This window comes from Chelonoidis abingdonii, chromosome 9 (genome assembly GCF_003597395.2).
Source record: "Chelonoidis abingdonii isolate Lonesome George chromosome 9, CheloAbing_2.0, whole genome shotgun sequence".
NCBI classification, from domain to species: Eukaryota; Metazoa; Chordata; order Testudines; family Testudinidae; genus Chelonoidis; species Chelonoidis abingdonii.
In genome coordinates, this window is record NC_133777.1 from 2,841,995 (window position 1) to 2,859,737 (window position 17,743).

The 17,743-nt window shown below is 50.2% G+C and overlaps 1 protein-coding gene across 1 annotated transcript in view; it reads right to left on the bottom strand.

Annotated features, from left to right (window-relative positions):
- RAB26 (RAB26, member RAS oncogene family) overlaps positions 1 to 17,743 on the bottom strand; it is a 226,301-nt gene that overhangs the window by 43,398 nt on the left and 165,160 nt on the right. Inside the window, exon 5 of the mRNA XM_075069135.1 lies at positions 16,193 to 16,245. Within this exon, the coding sequence (XP_074925236.1) occupies positions 16,193 to 16,245 (53 nt within the window). The remainder of the gene's footprint in view (positions 1 to 16,192; positions 16,246 to 17,743) is intronic.

The window sequence follows — 17,743 nt, forward strand, 5'->3', positions numbered from 1 at the left end:
CTAGAGCTAGCTAACGCCAGGTAAAAGCCTAGTGAAGACAGGCAGTTGGCCGTTTTCACTTGAGTTAGCAGGTGGAGTTGACGATGGACACGCCCGCACAGAGAAGTTAACTGCCATTATCGGTGCTCCGGCTACTCCTCTCAGGTCAGCCCCGCTCGAGTGAGAGCAGCCACACTGCGAGATAACCCTGGAGCTCCTGCAGTCACACTGAGCTTTGGGGGTACAGCCCCGTTCCTTTGAACTGTGCTATGAATTCTTCCCCAGTGAATTGTGGGAAAGCTTAGCTGACCTTTCTGAGCATGTGGAGGGAATTGTGGGAAGGCGCTGGAGAACTAGCAGCGCTCGAGTGGAGCTAGCCTGCGTCCACACTACACAGTGGGTGTGTTAACAGACGACAAGTTGTGCTAACTGGAGCTTTGGCCTGTACCCCAATGAGCCAGGAACTCGAGATAGGCGCACCGCCACGCTCAAGGGAAAGGCTGCTTTGTGTGGAGAGGCAGCCTTGTGTCAGGAACGAATTCCTGCTGCTGAGCCTGGGAATAGTGACCTCAGTCTCCAGGCAGGCTCATGAACCCAGAGGAGCTACTGCAGAACTGCCTGATTGACTGACCAGCCTGACCGGCTTCGGGGAGCCAGCAGACAGTATGTTAAGCCCACAGCAGCAGATCGCTGGCAGCTCAATGCTTACGCCCACAGCAGTGATCGCTCCTGTGCCCACTTGTTCCTTGCCCTGCTCCAGTCTTGCTCCGGTGTTCAGTTCCTGACTCTGGCTCTGATCCTCGCCCCTGCTCGAATCACGAGGCCAGATTGCCCACACCCGGTCGAGGGCACCCTACGCTTTAACTCACCTCGGTAACTCACATGAACACAACGAGCTGCCTGGTCTTCACTTGTGATGTTACCGTGAGGTGTCTCCCAGGAGGTAAGAACACACCATCCCCCCAACCACTGACGACAAAACCCCAGGGGGAAGGAGAAGGATTCCCTCCTGACCCCAGCTGGCTATCACCTCCCCCTCGAAGCATGAGGACTGATTCTCAGGGCAATGGGAACTATGTCCAGATGGGGAAGGCAGGAAGCATCCCTCCTCTCCTAGGGGCTCCCAGCAGCCTCCCTCTCCCCCAGGGAGCTTGCTTTTATTTGCTCACCAGTCCCGCTCTCCTGCCATCCGCAGGATCAAGCTGGCAGCAGATCTCCCCTTCTGTGTCTGAGGGACAGGTCACAGAGCCACCAAGGACTTCATATTTCCATCACGCTCAGGGATTTTACAATCATGAACGGGCCTGAGCTTCTGTGGACTTCAAATCCACGTGGGTGAAATATACCAGTGCAAGTCACCAAAAACACCACAGTGGGGCCATTAGGAGATTGCAATGGGCTTTGTTAGCGGCAGCTTTTGTTCGCCATTTCAAATCCTGCCAATCAGGATGATTTAGAGGCAGTGGACAATAAATGAGACATGTGTTCCGGAGTTCACAGCCTCCCCATAAAGCTGGCTGCGGTAAATTACCATGCACATGTTTCCCAGCCCATGCTGTAATTACACAGAGCATAAATTAGCTGCTCAAGTTAACCTGTCACCCCCTTTCACTCACTGCTGAGAGAAAATGTGAACTGTCAGTCCTCGAACATCTTCATAAATATAAACACTTGGAACGAGACACAGTCAAGATTAACTGTATATATGTAAATGACTGGAGCTCATGTTATAGTAACACCTTGCTTTCTAGTATATTTTTGGTTAATAATTGAAAATACATTTAAAGCCCTAAATCAGTATTTCCCCAGTGTCAGGAAGCACAAAACATTACACATGGGGGGTTGGGTAGACCTCTCAATTGTTCTGCAGAATCTCAGCTTTCATTAAAAAAAATAAGTCTAGTTAGTTTAGTTGCAAAGAAAAACTTAAAAAAATGTGACCTCTGTGAAAATGATACTGGGATGTCTGAGTTTGCAAAGAGCCTGAAACAATAGCTGTAAGGTATGAACTGCTAACTCCAATGCTTTAGAGTGTTAACAGTTAACTATCTGCTCGAAGCACTTACTGAAGGAAAGGAAGTGTTCTATCAATGGCAGGAGTCAGCAGATGGTGATGGTGCTGATATTAACAATACAGGGCAGCAGTGAAGGGGGACACAATTGGTGTCATTTTCCTGCAGGGAGATACAGTTTTCAAAGATTTGCCCTGAATTATGGGATTAAAATGATTTAACAGCAAGCCAATTAATGGCTTCAAATCGCGGTGTTCAGAGGTGGCAGGTTTGTAACTGAATAAAAGACATATCCTAAACTGGGCCTTGTATTTGTGCTGATCAGAGGTGTGCAACGGTCACTGGGTGTGCAACAGCCACCACTTAATGCAACCAAACCCTCCCTCCCTGCACAAATGAGGTTTTGCACACACATGGCTTGTTTGGTGGAGCCATGAGGATGGATGTGGGGGGCTCAGCACAGAATCCTCCACTCTAGGTCAATTCCTCCAGCAGGACACCCCCCCACCACACACACACAGAGCATCTGCAGAGCAAAGCTTCACAGCACTTAGCTACACAAACTCACCCAACCTGGGCCTTCTCTGGCCTGCCTTCCTGCACAGCACAACCACACAGGTTTGCATTGGCCTGGAAGACACCAGAACTATCTCAGAGAGAAGGATCTGGGCTATAGATACGGCATTTTAGGCCCTGATCCTGGGTCAGGATCCAACAGTGCAGCCCCTCACAACCTGTGAATTCCCAGTGACTTTGAAACCCTTGGATTCCAGATGAAAGTTTGGTGTTACAAGGTAAAATTTCCCTCTGGCCACAACTTTGAAACAAAAGCACATGCTCTAGGAGACCGGCAGGGACCCCACACAGCCCACTAAAACATGCCCCAGGCACAAGGGAAGTTCAGTTTTTCAAATTCCTCCCCCAAACGCTAGTATGTAATTACCTATTAGGAGCCTGATCCTGCAAACACCGACACACATGAGCAGTCTGCCAGCACTCACTAGTATATTGCAAAGGCCTCCCACCATTTGGTATTTTTCTTAATGCTCCAGCTCCTGTAGTCCTGTGATTATGTGAGAACCTGAACTTTCATTTTAAAAAAAGACAGTTTCTAGCTCTTCTAGTTGCAAAGAAAAGCTTGCATCCCAAAGGCTAAAAAAACAGAAGGAAAATAAGAACCCATCACTTTATTTTTATTTATTATTACTTTGTTTAATCTCATGAATTTTAAGACAACCTCATGATTTTCTGAGGCCTGACTCATGATATTTGAATGCTTGGGACAGGCAATACTGCATATGTCAACATCCCTTCTCTGAGAAGGGCCGTGAATCTGGCCTTTTATTGTGCTGTGAATTAAAATGGATCACAAAAGAGCACATTACAGAGTGCCCAGACACACTAACAAGTAATGACCCTCTTCACAAAATGCTGCAAAGTCTTTCTGCTAGGAGAATGGCTCATGTCACGGACCCCCACCTTTTCCCCTGCAACCCTTCTCCCCCCAGACCTCAACACTGACACCTCCAAACCCCAACGCCCCCACCAGCAAAAAATAATTTAAAAAAAAAACACCCAAAGAAGAAATTAGCAAAATCTAAAAAACTCAACCAAAACTCCTTCCCCAAGCAGAGATTTGGCCCCCAACGCCGGAATTGCCAGAGACTCCATGTTGTCCACTGGGGACTTTGCTATTTCTATTGATTTTATGATGACAGGCAGCCAGTCAAACGCCTAGAATACAGCAAGAACTAAAAATGCAGGCACAGGACTGATCCTGCCAACACTTTCCACACAAGTAACCTTATGCAGTAAGCCCTGCTCCACCCTCCCATCAGGAACAGGTGCATTTCCACCACCACGTGGAAGAAAGTATCAGAGGGGTAGCCATGTTAGTCTGGATCTGTAAAAGCAGCAAAGGGTCCTGTGGCACCTTATAGACTAACAGGCATATTGGAGCATGAGCTTTCGTGGGTGAATACCCACTTCGTCAGACACGTGTAGTGGAAATTTCCAGGGGCAGGTACATATATGGAAGAAACTCCCTGGAGTGAAATAGGTCTCTCATTTGGGAAAGTCCTCTACTCACATGTTCCAGTTGTTGCTCGCTGATAACCTGTGATTAAAGGACAGAGGGTGAAAGGTCGCATGGCCAGCTGTACTCTAGGTGCTGAGAAACGTAAACTGTCAGCAAAGAGAACGTTCTAACCCAGCAGTTCTGAAACTGCCACTCTGAGAAATACCTGCAACAGTACCCAGTCGGCAGGGAGGTCAGAGCCTGTAAGAAAGGAAGAAAAGTCTCTGGCAAACCATTCTCCTTGTGCCTAATTACATAATCTTCCCAGGTGGTCTTGCTAGAGGTGCTTTCTAATCCCCATCCTCTTTTCTTCCCTTTTACCAGCAATGATTTATAGCAAGGAATTCAGAGAACTGATGTACACACATATCGAACTTCAGCCTAGCATGTGATAAATCTTAAGTCTCCTGTATAGCTACCTGTAATCAGGATTAGCAAACCTGCGAAAGCTGCAGTGCTTTCTCTTGTCCCTTGAGAGGCAAGAATAAAGCAACTGACACCATGAAGCAGACCAAGGCTCCCTCTAGTCTCCTGTTGTACAGAATCAGATCATTTGATCCCTCTGATGTGTTAACAGCCACATCAGAGCACATCAGATCTCCAATTAGTCTAGATCCCTGTCTCTAACAGTGGAAAATGTTGGACTCTTCAGAGGATGGTAAACAAAAAAATCACTATAATCCAATATCATGCTGCACCGTGCCTTGCTACAGTACATCAGAAAGGGATGTTTTCCCTGATCCCAGCACATGGCTATGCAGGTGGAGGAACACAAAGCAAATAAGACTGAAGATGAAAGAGAGACACCTCAAGTATTTTTGTTAATTTTTCTCAATTTAACTGTGACACTGTGCCCCATATTCTTCATAGAGACATGATTATGGCTTAACTAAGATGTGTTTTTTACAAGATGGGTCACGTGAGATCTCATTGGAAAGATTATGATTTACTGAAGATGATTATCCTATTTGTATGCATGTATCATTTTTGTATCTGAAGTTAGGAATATTGTCTATGACTCTATTACAAATGTGTTTACACCTGGAGAATGTCCACTAGGCAGAATGCAATCAGTCTGGATGGCCGGTTGGGAAGGGCCAGTAGGGAAAACAATAGGTCTTTGAAGATGTTAATCTCAGGGAAGACTTCCTGGGGATGCTACAGCCTCCGAATTATGGCTGCAGGTCATCTGACCAAGTCACCCAGTACTGGACTCCATGATAATATTAGTATTTTTCCAGTAACCAGGGGTGGGAACCACACTGGGATAAAAAGGGTTCTCACCCTATGCAAAATTTATTTAAGGCAGGGGACTGTCATCATTGTGCCTAGTTCTTCACTGACTCCCTGCCCAAGAAAGAGAACAGCTGGAAACCTGAGAACGAAAAGACTGGATTAAAGGAGAAGGGCTGAGCCCAGGCTAGAGGGTGTCTGGCCTGTGAAAGGAATATCTGGAATTTTAAGCTGCAAGTGTAGCCTGCCTTCAAGACTCTGCAATTTGCCTAAAACAACATTTAGGGTGAGAATTCGCTACTTATAACCAGTTTCTTTAGTATATTAAGCTTAGTTTGCGTGTTTGTTTTATTTGCTGGGTAATCTGCTCTGATCTGTTTGCTGTCCCTTATAATCACTGAGAATCTACCTTTTGTAGTTAATAAACTTGTGTTTGTTTTGTCTAAAACCAGACTGTGTGGAAATCATAACTTGGGGCAGAAAGCTGTGTACGTCTCTCTCCAAGTTGAGGGAGGGAGTGCATTTCAGGAGCTTACACTGTACAGTTCCCTGTGCAGTGCAAGACGGTACAATTTTGGGTTTATCCTCTAGAGTGCTGGGCAATCCCTCAGCTGAGCCTTTCCATGCAGAGCTCATCTCAGGATCTGGGTGTGTCTCTACCTGGATGCATGCTGGTAAACAGTCTGAAGCCTGGGGAAGGACTTGGCTGGCTTGCATCAGCAATACAGTGTAAAGGGAGCCTGGGCAGGTGGGTCAGGCAGGCTCACTGGTTCCCCAGTTCCAAGTGGCACCCTGGGGGGGGGGGGCGGGTTGTCACATAACAACCAAACTTTTAAAAACCTTTCTTCTTGTTTTTTATTCAAACAGGGGCAAAATTAGCCAAGGGCTAGAATTCAGAATCTATGCCAAAATCCCCAACTTTCTGGAATAAGACGTGAACTGCTCTTTTAAAATAAAGCATGGAGCAAACCTTTGGATTGAACCATTCCCCTGTAGCATTGAGGACACATATCAGAGCAGCATTGTGCTAGCGCAGAAGGAACCAGTCAGTAAATCTGGGGATAAATGGGGAACCGGCCTGCGTTAGCTGGGGAAAATGGGAAGCCCTCTCTAGGCAGAGGTTTAAACTTTTGGCCCCTTTAACAAGCAAAGGTGGTTCTAGGAATGGGGGTGGGGGGTCGAGGGTGGCGAAGCACTTTTTCTTTGGCATGAATTTCATCTTGACCATGTTCTTTAAAAAGAAAAAAGGAAAAAGAAACCTTTTATCCTTAACCCCTTCGCTGCCAGATGATGCAATGGTCCCAGCTACATGGTTTGGGAGCAGATATCGGCATTCGAGAGGAAGGAATTCACTGAGACACTCAAAAGGTACAAATGGCAGAGACCTGCCTTTCCCAGCGTTGTGGGCACCACCCATTTCTATTCACTACCCAAACCCACAAGCATTGCACAGTCAGCCCAGGGCGGAAGAATGACAGGGAAGTGCGGCCATGACATTTAAAGTTAATAGGTAGGAAAGGCAAGGACAACCAACCAACCAGCAAGAGAGTCTCTCGGAGATGCTATTAAGTCATTACATTCTCATTCTAGAGTGGACAAATATTTAAATCGGCAGATGACTATTTTATATGTTTATTTGACTAGGGAGAGAGCTGTAATTATCAGCCCCCTTGACAAACATCGAACATTACTAACAAACAGCACAGCCACATGGTGCCAAAATATATTCATAATGAAATGCCAGCACATTGTCAGCTGCACCGCTGGGGCCTCAGGGCCCAGTCGGACCGAGGGAGGCAGGGAAAGGCAGTGTGCATTTCGGAAGAGTTCTCCTATGGTGGGTGAGATTGTGCCCAACCCAGCACCCATTCAGAGTCTAGCTGCTAGCCCTATATCCTGTCCAGCCCCAACTTCTGCTCAAGTCTGGGATTGCGAGCACTGGCCCCTAAAAGGGCAGAGAAGGAATGAGACTGTGGCCCTGTTGTCTCTCCTTGCTAGTCAGCAGAGCTGATCCTATTTGGGCATGTATCTATCAGAGTAACACTCAAAATGTGCATCCTGACTTCAGAGGATAATGGCCTACTACCGCTCCCTGCTAATAGAGTTACTGCCTAAGCTCAAACGGCAGAGGTTATGCTTTGGTCCTGAAGGTCCGGGGTTCATGTCCTGCGGAGGGACCATGACAAGGGTGATCCAGGTGCTCGCTGTACTGTTCAACCAGCACTGCAGGGAGCATGCACGTCCAGGCTCTGAGAGCCTGTCACAGCACAGCCCTGTCTTTTGTCTTTTAAACTAACTGGGCCAATTCCATCCCCGGACGAATGCCACTGGGTTCAACCACGTTCTCCAGGGATGGATTTGGCTGCCATGCATTGTTTTTCCTCATAGTCCCACGCTGAGCGGGAGTCTCCAGGAATAAGAAGCCTGAAATTTGCGTGCATTAGTCACAGGAATGATTGATCCACAGCACCCCCATCAGCCCCAGCTCCAGGGGCCACTCAGTGCAAGGAGCAGGTGCAGCATCAGGAGTTCTCAATATGTGGCTATTCTCCACCCGCAGCAGGAGCCCTGAGACTTGCGCGCTGAACAGACCAGGCACCTGGATTTTTAAAATCCACCTTGATTAGCTGTTTGAATAATTGCTGTGAACAAGGTGCAGGAGGTGGAAGACTGAACAGGCTGCAGGGACACAGATCAGCTTCAGAGGGAGCCTCTTCCAGGGAAGCAAGCATCTGCACACCAGATTTTCCATGGTATTTAATGCCCCGAGGAGCTACTCACAGAGAATCCTAGCAAAGCCATGAGCCGGAGACGCACACCGGCCCGCTCCCTGACAGCGTGGCCGGCAAAGCCGAATAGCACCTCACAGTCCCATATCCCCTGCCAGGAAGATCCGCGTGACAGCAAGCCCAGCTGAGCGCTTCTGCCTCTCAAGCTGGCCTGGCACAGGAGGGTGAGCCAGGCGTGTGCCAGCAGGGCTGGCTTGGAACCACCGCAGGGCTGTGGAGGGAGTGAACTGAGCCAGGGAGCTCAGCTTTGAATTCTCTCCCCAGAGCAGGTCCTGCACCCCAGGGGGAACGGGGTGGAGGCAGGACGACCTGCTGGTCTGACTGCTGCACCTGGAGACCCCCCTGCCCCTCGTCTGAGTGAACAGCAAAGGCCAAGCCCCTGCATTGCGTGTGGTGGAGGGGAATGGCCCCAGCTCCCCTCTGAAGTGGGCTGAAGCGACACCATGTGTTCTGTGCACTGCTCAGGGCTCCAGATGCCAAGTGCAGGGGAAACCTCTTCATCTCGGGAGTTGAAAGGCCTTGCGGAAAGCTTTCAAGTGGGGTCTGGTTACAGCCTGCTCTGCCGGCAGCCTCTTCTCAGACTTTTCCCTTCCTCTTTCATCTCATCACCCCCTGCTCTGTTGGAGACATCAGCACGGCAGCGGAGCTCTGGGAAAGGGGCAGGACTGACATCCCTGGAGCCGGGAGCCCTTTGCTGACCCAGCAGGTATAGGAAGAGCAGCAGCAGGGAGCAGCCCAGACCTGATCTGCAGGGCCCCCTTTACTAAAGAGACAGGCGCTCAGTCTCCAGGGCCTGTTCGGTTCCTGGCTTCTCTACCAAGATGGCTCATAATGGGGACGGAGAGAGGGTAAGGAGGGACTAGTTAGTGCCAGCTGAAATGGCGCTGCTGTGGGCTTCTGCTCGCTAACAGCAAGACTGAGCCCCCACCAGTTTGTTTCACGGGTGCCACCTACTGCGCAGGCATCCGGAGATACGTTTGGCAGGTGAGACGCTGACCTGAAGGGACCTCGATTCCAACGTGACAGGGCTGGTGTCATGCCTGTGCCGACAGATGTACCCCACTTGTGAGCTCAGCTGGAAAAAGGGAGCGTAAGAAGCATATCACATTCACCTACGATGACGACAACTCGTCAATAGGAAAAGGCATGAAAAGCGAGAAAGGAAAACTGAATTCATCCAAACGAAGAGGCCAAAAATGAATCAGTTAGCGTCCGTGTGTCAGAAATTAGGCCTAACTGGGGGACACAATCCCGAGGGGGTGGTCTATTCCACGCCCCCTTTCCCCCCGCACTACCACTCTCTTCGTGGCTCCTTACAGAAAGAGACTGGGGGAAAAAGCTTCCCTGGGGTTTTGCTGCAGTTGGCCCTTCACTGTGTGTGTAGCCAGCTGCTCCTACAGATCTGATCCACAGCACCCCCGCCAGGCTGCGAATCCGGCCTTTGATCAACATCCCCAGGGCCAGCGTTTCCATTTAGGTGACACAGGAGGTCGCCTAGGGCACCGGGATTTGGGAGGGCAGCAGACTGCTCCGGTGGACCTCCTGCAGGCGTGCCTGCGGAGGGTCCGTTGGTCCCGCGGCTCCGGTGGAGCATCCACAGGCATGCCTGTGGCAGGTCCACCGGAGCTGCAGGACCAGCGGACCATCCGCAGGGACACTTGCGGCAGCTCCACCAGAGCCGTGGGACCGGCGGACCTTCCACAGGAACGCCTGTGGGAGGTCCACTGGAGCCGTGGGACTGGCGAGCCGGCCCTGCGCCTAGGGCGCCAAAAACTCTGGCACCGCTCCTGATCATCCTAATGAGGATTATCCACAGGAAGAAAACCAGGAAGCAGGGGCCTGCCTGGGCCATGTTTCTGATCCAACACCAGAAGAAGAAATCCCAGGGAAACATTTGGGGCGGGAGAGGGGGCTCAGCTGGTGCAGGGTGGCTGGAAGAACATGGCAAGAGCTGACTCGTGCCCTACTGGTCTCATTTTGAGGCCAACTCCAAAGGGAGATGAAAGCAGAGGGAGAGGAGATGAAAGGCTGGGAAAATGAAGTCCACTTTCTGAGATGGTACTTGAGGTAAGGGGCTGCATTTTAATGGGCTCCATGTTACCCTGTGCTATGCCAGAGGCCAGCAGATCCCAGGCTCCTCCTCTGGGCACAGCTGCTTTCGAAGCATGTGACAGGCTCCGTCAAGCATGGGCACCAGCGGGTTGCTTGTAGCAATCACTTCCGCTTGGGAACGAGGCTGTCTGTGCCAAAGGAAAATGTCCTGAGAGTGGCCAGCCCCATGCTACCCAGAGGGCAAGATTCCCCAGGGACAATTCCGGCAGCCTGGTCTGAACTGTGCAGTATAGAGACAATCATGCAGGCTAGAGGTGCCTCATGCTATCTGCTTAAGACATAAGTTTGGGACCGTGACCGGATGCAGCACGGACGAGCACTGGCAGGAGAGGGAAGGGAATCAAAGAGCAAACACGCCGAACTCTGGAGGGCTTGGTCCAATTCACAAACTACTAAATAAACCCACCAACAACAACCAAAAATGTTTCACCCTCTGCCAGATGGACGGAACACACTTTACGGACAGATTCCATTGGCAACAGCTGGAGCTGCAGATGCTCCGCACGTGTGAAAATCAGGAGCTGGGTGTCTTGAGTTCGGACCCCAGACCAGGGTTCAAAGACACTGTGGGGAAGCCTGACCTGTGGGAAATGCTCACAGCCATGCAGGGCATCAGTGGCAGAGGCCAGATCTCCAGATCCCCGAGCAGCAAAGGGAGGTTCCAGCGCAAGCAGTGACCGCACCAGCGAGCGATTTCCATTTCCCCAGAAAGGAACCCCAGGGCTCGTTCAGATCAAATCTCTGCATCTCTCTGCAGCCTCTCATTGGCTCCCCTGCTTAGAGCCAACGCAAGGTCTGCGTGGAAGAGAGGACGCTTGTTTCCAAAGCAAATTACCCACCCAGCTCCGCAGTAATTACAGACACAAAGCTCCTCTATTTAGCTTTGCATTTACTTCTATGCTGAACTGCTGCCTGCGCCCCATGGCACCTTCCCTGATTGCCTAACAGAAGCTCTCTGGGGGCCTCTCACTCCCTCTTCCTGAAAACCTCCCTCACCGCCTCCCGGAGCTTTGCAAGTACGGGTGTGTCACCGGGAGCCATCCTGGGGACCTCTCCCCGATAGGGGCCTGCAAAAAGCTCTGTCACAGGAACCAGGCCCAGGATGGGAGAAATGGCCCCCTCCCATCTCAATCCACACAGTGACCAGGCTGCCTGCACACTCAGGCCACGTCCACCCCCTGTGGGCCCAGTTTCAGCCAGCCCTGGGACCCCACACCACAGTGGCCCCCACAAAGCTAAGGTGTTCTGTTGGGCTCAGGCTTCAGCCCCAGGCAGCAGGGTTTGGCCTGCAGCTTCCTGCCCTGGGCCCCAGCATGTCTAACGCTGGCCCTGGTTTCAGCGGATGCTCACTGGGCACAGAATCATGTGTCATGGCCATGCTGTGCTGGTGTGGGTAGCGGGGTAGAGCAGTAGAGGCACACAGACCCCACAGAATATCCTGGGGCAGGGTCCCCACTGGCCAGCCTCCCTCCGAGCAGAAGCACTTCTGAGCCTAGCACAACTGCTCGGGAGACAGGGTTGGGCCCCAGCTTTGGCAGCGGGTCCATCTACACAGTTCCCTTTGCCCAACCGAGCCCTAGATGGTCCCTATAAACAACAGACCGTGCTCTACAGGGAGAGCCCCAAACACAGGTGGCTCTCCCACACAACACAGAATTTGGTGCCACTGCGCTTGGAGACCATAGCACTGTTCCAGGGAAGGGCCAGGCAACCAAGAACCAAGAGGGGACAAATTCTGAAATCCCCAAGGAGCAGTGGGAGAGAGAGAATGTATCAGTTGCATGGCCTTGGGGGGAAGCTAGAGCTCGGCTCCTGCAGTTTAACACCATGCAAAGATATTGCTGGACCTGCCAGATTGTCAGTGGTGCTTAGTGAGCCTTGCTGGTACTGCCTGGACTGGGGTATGAGGGGATGGGGCATGGAGGCAGGGTTAAACTCATGCTCTTGTGGGGGGATCTCCGAGAGTTCTGGCAACAAGCTGGGATGCTTTGGCCCAATCCACACGGGCTCATGCAGCCACCACAGAAGGCAACCTCGCAGACTCACACGCAGCAGGGCCTTCTTATCCCAAATGGCATGTGCAGGCCACCCATTCACTCAGCCTTGTTACATGATGGAAAACAAATGGAGTCACCATCAAGTCAAGCCTGGAAATCACACAGGTCCAAACCCACAGATGTCAGGATACACCCTGAGCAAGGTGGATCACTTGATGATTCCCTGTTCTGCTCATTCCCTCTGGGGCACCTGGCACTGGCTGCTGTCAGAAGACAGGAGTCTGGGCTAGATGGACCTTTGCAAAGGAGAAGATACGCGGTGCGGTGTAGTTGCTATGGGCTAGGCAGGAATTCCAGTCAGAACTTTACAACTCGAGCCCCTCGCCGCATGCCGCCCTCTCTTGGAGCAGGGAAGGGGTAAGAGCAAGATTTACTTTAATCCTTTGTCATGTTCTTACAATCCCAGGAGGCACAAGATGATTAGATTAAGGTAGTAACATTACCATGAGCCACGCACCTCACTATTATGTGAGCTTTGGATACTCCTGGACTTTAATGTGACCCCCTAAACTCAGCGCTTATAAATGGGAAGGCCTGGGAGACGGCGTTTGCCCAGCTGGGATTCACCATTGTTTTGCCATCAGCCCACTTGGAGCATCCATCCAATGCTGCAGGTCATGGAGGACGTGACCCTTCAGGGAAGCAAGAGGCAGGAATCAGACACCACCACAGTCGCTACTTCCCAGTGCTTCTTCCAAGCAGAGTCTCAATTTCACCAAGCCAAAATTCCACTGCCTGGCTAGCGACGATCAGAGACTCATAGGCTTTAAGGCCAGAAAGGATGGTCATGATCATCTAGTTTGACCTCCTGCACACCGCAGGTCACAGAACCTCACCCACCCACTCCTGTAATAGACCCCTGACCTCTGGATGAGTTACTGATGTTCTCAAATCATGGTTTAAAGACTTCAAGTTACAGCAAATCCACCATTTACACTAGTTCAAACCTGCAAGTGACCCGTGCCCCAAGCTGCGGAGGAAGGTGAAAATCCCCAGGGTCTCAGCCAATCTGACCTGGGGGAAAATTCCTTCCCAACCCCAAATATGGTGATCAGTTAAACCCTGAGCATGTGGGTGAGACCCACCAGCCAGACACCAGGGAAAGAATTCTCTGTAGTAACTCAGAGCTGTCCCCATCTAGCATCATACTCTGCTGCAGAAGAAATGGAACCAGTTCTAGTTTCAGCAATCAGTGGGATGGTGGGTGATGCTTTATGGGTTTTTTAAACAGTTCTCACATAGGAGGCCAAAAACGAAGTGGACTTGAAAATGCTTTAATCGGAAAGATCCAACATGAACACAAAACACAGGCTACAACAGTGTAACAGAGAACAGCTCATCTGCATTACAGCAAGGGGTGAAGTGTGTTTGTGCATCTCTGCCCCCCCCCTCCCCCCGCCCTGGTGTGTGAGCAGAACACAGGTGTGACAAATACTTGTAGTGAAACATGAATCCCCCCAACATTTGAGTTTTTCTGTACGGTATTACAAATGCAAAATAGGTCCGATGTTCACAAACACAGCATTTTGCGCACAACCCTGATGTTTTTTTGTACCATTTACTGAAAGGCAACGGAACATGCATTTGGAAATGAAAGCTTCCCACCGTCGATATAAAATAATTTACAGCAACCCACTTCTCAATGCCAGCTCAGAAAGTTTAGTTCCTTTTGTAATTAAGTTACCACGTGTTACATTTTCAAACTACCACCTTCGAGCGTTCTCTCAGTCTTGTCCTCATGCTTGGGCAGAGCTCTCCCTCCACATCTGCCAAGCCATCCCGCTGTCCTCCTGCAAATCCCTCCTTCAAATCTCTTCTGCTGGGATGGCAACAAAAAAACTGGACAACTGTCAGGCCACTGGTGGGCTTAGACCGCAGCCGGTTGTGCTGACCAATATGGCCTCATTGTTTCTGAGCGCTCCCTTGTTGATCGGTTTGTCTCCACCTGGTTGTCACGGAGTCCCCGGGCGATGCTCTGGAACTGCTCCCCACAAAGCCAGGCAGGACTTTGGGGAGCCTCCTCTCCCTCGGAGCAGACTTGTTCAGGGCAAGAAGCTCACACGTCTTCACCTCCCGGGTCTCTCCTTGGAGCATTCAGCATCCTCTGCCCCTCCGTGGGCTTCCCACAGCGAGCCCACCCAGGCGGGGTCCTGGGGAAGCCACAGGGTTCTGCACCCCCCCCCTTTGCAGTCAGACGTGACTCTTAGCCAGCCAAAAAGAGGTTGATTCAATGACAGGAACAGAGTCTAAAGCAGAGCTTGTAGATACAGCGAACCAGACCCCCTCGGCCGGGTCCGTTCGGGGGGCAGTGAGCCAGACCCCTAGGTCTGCACTTCACTCCTTGTCCCCAGGCAGCTCCAGACTAACCACCCCCTCCCGCCCCTCCTCTCTGCTCAGCTCCTTTCCCGGGCCAGGAGGTCAGCTGACGCCTTTGTCTCCAACAAACACCTTCAGCTGGCACCTTTGCAGGGGAGGGGCCCAGGCCATCCGTTTTGGCTAGGAGACAGAGTGCCCGGCATTTAGGGGCACTGGCCCCTTCCTCTGTAGCAATCACACACCCTTATCCCACCACCAAGCTACTTAAGAACTGCCTAGGGGACACTGAGGCACCAACACAGTGTTCAGAGCAAACATTAAGAACAGTCCCAGTTTGTCACACTGGTATATTGTGTCTTACACTTAGATTGGAAATTCTTTGTGCAGGGACTGTCGTTCTGCTGTGTATTTGTACAATGGGGTCCTCACCTGGTTCGTGACTAGAGCTCCTAGTGCTATGATAATAGGGTGACCAGACAGCAAGTGTGAAAAATCGGGACGGGGGTGGGGGATAATAGGAGCCTATATAAGAAAAAGACCCTATAAAATTGGGACATCTGGTCACCCTACATGATAATATCAGTAAAAATAATAGCGAGAGGAATTGACAATCGGGCAGTAATGAGCAGGATTAGGGGATGCGGATCATCGTACCCAGTATTGTAACACCATGCAAGTTACTAGCATTGGCTGCAAGGGCCAGTTCTCAGGAGAAGCAGCTTGCAGTGTTCTTAGGGAGACAGCGATAGATACACCCCTTCTCATCAGACTCCTGTATCCAAATGGAAGACATTCTCCTCTGCTGCTCCCATTACCCAGCAGCAAGTGTCAATGCTCTAGCAAGTCTTTGATGTCAACAGAATCAGTCTCCTGGTAACCACACTGTGATTATTTCTTTTTCAAGCTCCATAACGTTACACAGAAATCTCCGTGTCTCGCATGGTCCTAATTGTTCACAGTAGTTTATTCTGTAAGTGCACTTGCCCTGGGAATGCAATCCGGGAAACAAGAGTGCAGAGAGCAGAACAAGCACGTGCTCAGAATTCAAGACCGAGTCAGTCACTCACAGATAGCAGGAAGACTTGGTAGTATAGAGGAGCACGCAAAACTCAAGCTTTTGCTCAAGCATCTTCTAATTCTTGAAGTCTCTTGGGTCTGCAAAAACAGGCTACAGATCATGCCAAAACAGGGTCTCGTGAGACCCTCATAACTTCCTACTTCGTGTCTGGCCAGAATTAGCATGACAGCTGCCTGTGCTCGGGTATTCCAGACTTTGCCCTGCCACGCCAGACTGGAGCCCTGAAAGGCTGAGGCAGCATCCAAAATAACAACTGCTGAAAACAATGAATCAGATTTCAGAAAGGTTTGGACTGAAGAGCTTAGTGTGAGCTACAGGGAGGTAAGAGTTGTCCTGGTTTATTGGACCTGGTTCACCCACCCTGCTCTAAAGATGAGGCAGAACAGACCAGCCAATAGGATCTTATAAACACTGCAAAACAATTCTAGGACGCCATCAGCACCAGCCAACCAACCTGCATACAATAACTCAAGGAACACAAAGTATTTGCCTTAAATTCTCATCACGTTCCACATGGGACCTGACCAGGTCCAACTTACTTGGATGTTGTCAAACGAAGCTCTATTTGTAACATCGTACAGCAGTAACAAAGCTGTGGAGAGAGGAAAAGACACAGTTAATGCAACTAATTGCTCGCTGAATGGTCAAAGGGGTTTTGTTGGTTTGTGTTGCTTTTTACAGCAAGGTGTTTTCAGGGCAATGAAACTGCATGCTGAGAAATGCGCACTAGAAAACATAAGCCCAAAAGAATGGGTCTATCGTTAGTTGATATCACTCAAGAAAGATGTTGGAGTCATCGTGGCCAGCGCTCTGAAAACATCTGTTCAGCGTGCAGCAGCAGCCAAAAGAGTGAACAGAATGTTGGGAACCATTAAGAAAGGGATAAATAATAAGACATAAAATATCATAATGCCACTGCATAAATCCACAGCATCCCACACATTTCATGCTGCGTGCAGGTCTGGTCACTCCAGCTAAAAATATACGTATTAGAATTGGAAAAAGTAAAGAGAACTGCCACAAAAATGATTAAGGGGATGGAACAGCTTCCACGTAAGGAGAGATTAAAAAGACTGGGACTGTTCAGCTCTGGAAACAAACAGCTAAGGGGGGATATGAAAGAGGCCTGTGAAATCATGACTGGTGTGGAGAAAACAAGCCAGGAAGTGTTATTTACCCCTTCCCATAACACAAGAATAGGGGTCACCCAATGAAACAAACAAGCAGCAGGTTTATAACAAACAAAAGGAAGTACTTCCTCACACCACACCACACACAGTCAATCTGCAGAACTTGTTGTCAGGGGATATTGTAAAGGCCAAAAGTATAACTGGGTTAAAAATAGAATTAGATCAGTTCATGGAGGATGGGTCTCTCAATGGTTATTAGCCAAGATGGTCAGGGCGGCAGCCCCATGCGCTGGGTGTCCCTAAACCTCTGACTGCCACCAACTGGAACTGGCCAACAGGGGATGGATCACTCAATAATTGCCCTGCTCTGTTCATTCCCTCTGAAGCACCTGCCACTGGCCACTGTCAGAAAACAGACACTGGGCTAGAAGGACCATTGGTCTGACCCAGTCTGGCCGCTCTTACATTCTTAGGTTCATGCAAAGAAGCAAAAGCTTTGTACTTGTATTATGTTTTACTGAAATCATTGGTCTCTCTCACAATGGGTAGGAAATCACGAAGGTGCCCTCCACAGAACACTCTTCTTTTTGTAAATTTACATCATAGCAGGAACCTTCTTAGCTACGCCAAACTTGCAGGGAATTGCACCGTCTCCAGAGAGCCTGAGAGACCCAGCAGCAAGTACCAGGACAAGCTGCATTCTGAACTCTCCCTGCCACAGCACTGCGTGGGGAAGACACTGAAGATGCAGCCTGTCCTTTTAAGGAGACATAAACACCCCAGGCGCAGGATGCAAGCTCCCCTCTCGCTGGTCGGGGAGGCAGCTGGGGACTGGGAAAGCAACTGGCAATTTTAGATAATTGTCATTGACAATAAAGTAGCACCCGAGGCCACATTGTATGGGGCACAGGAATGTGCCGACGATCCAGGACAGTCAGAGTCCAGAAAGAAATGACCAAA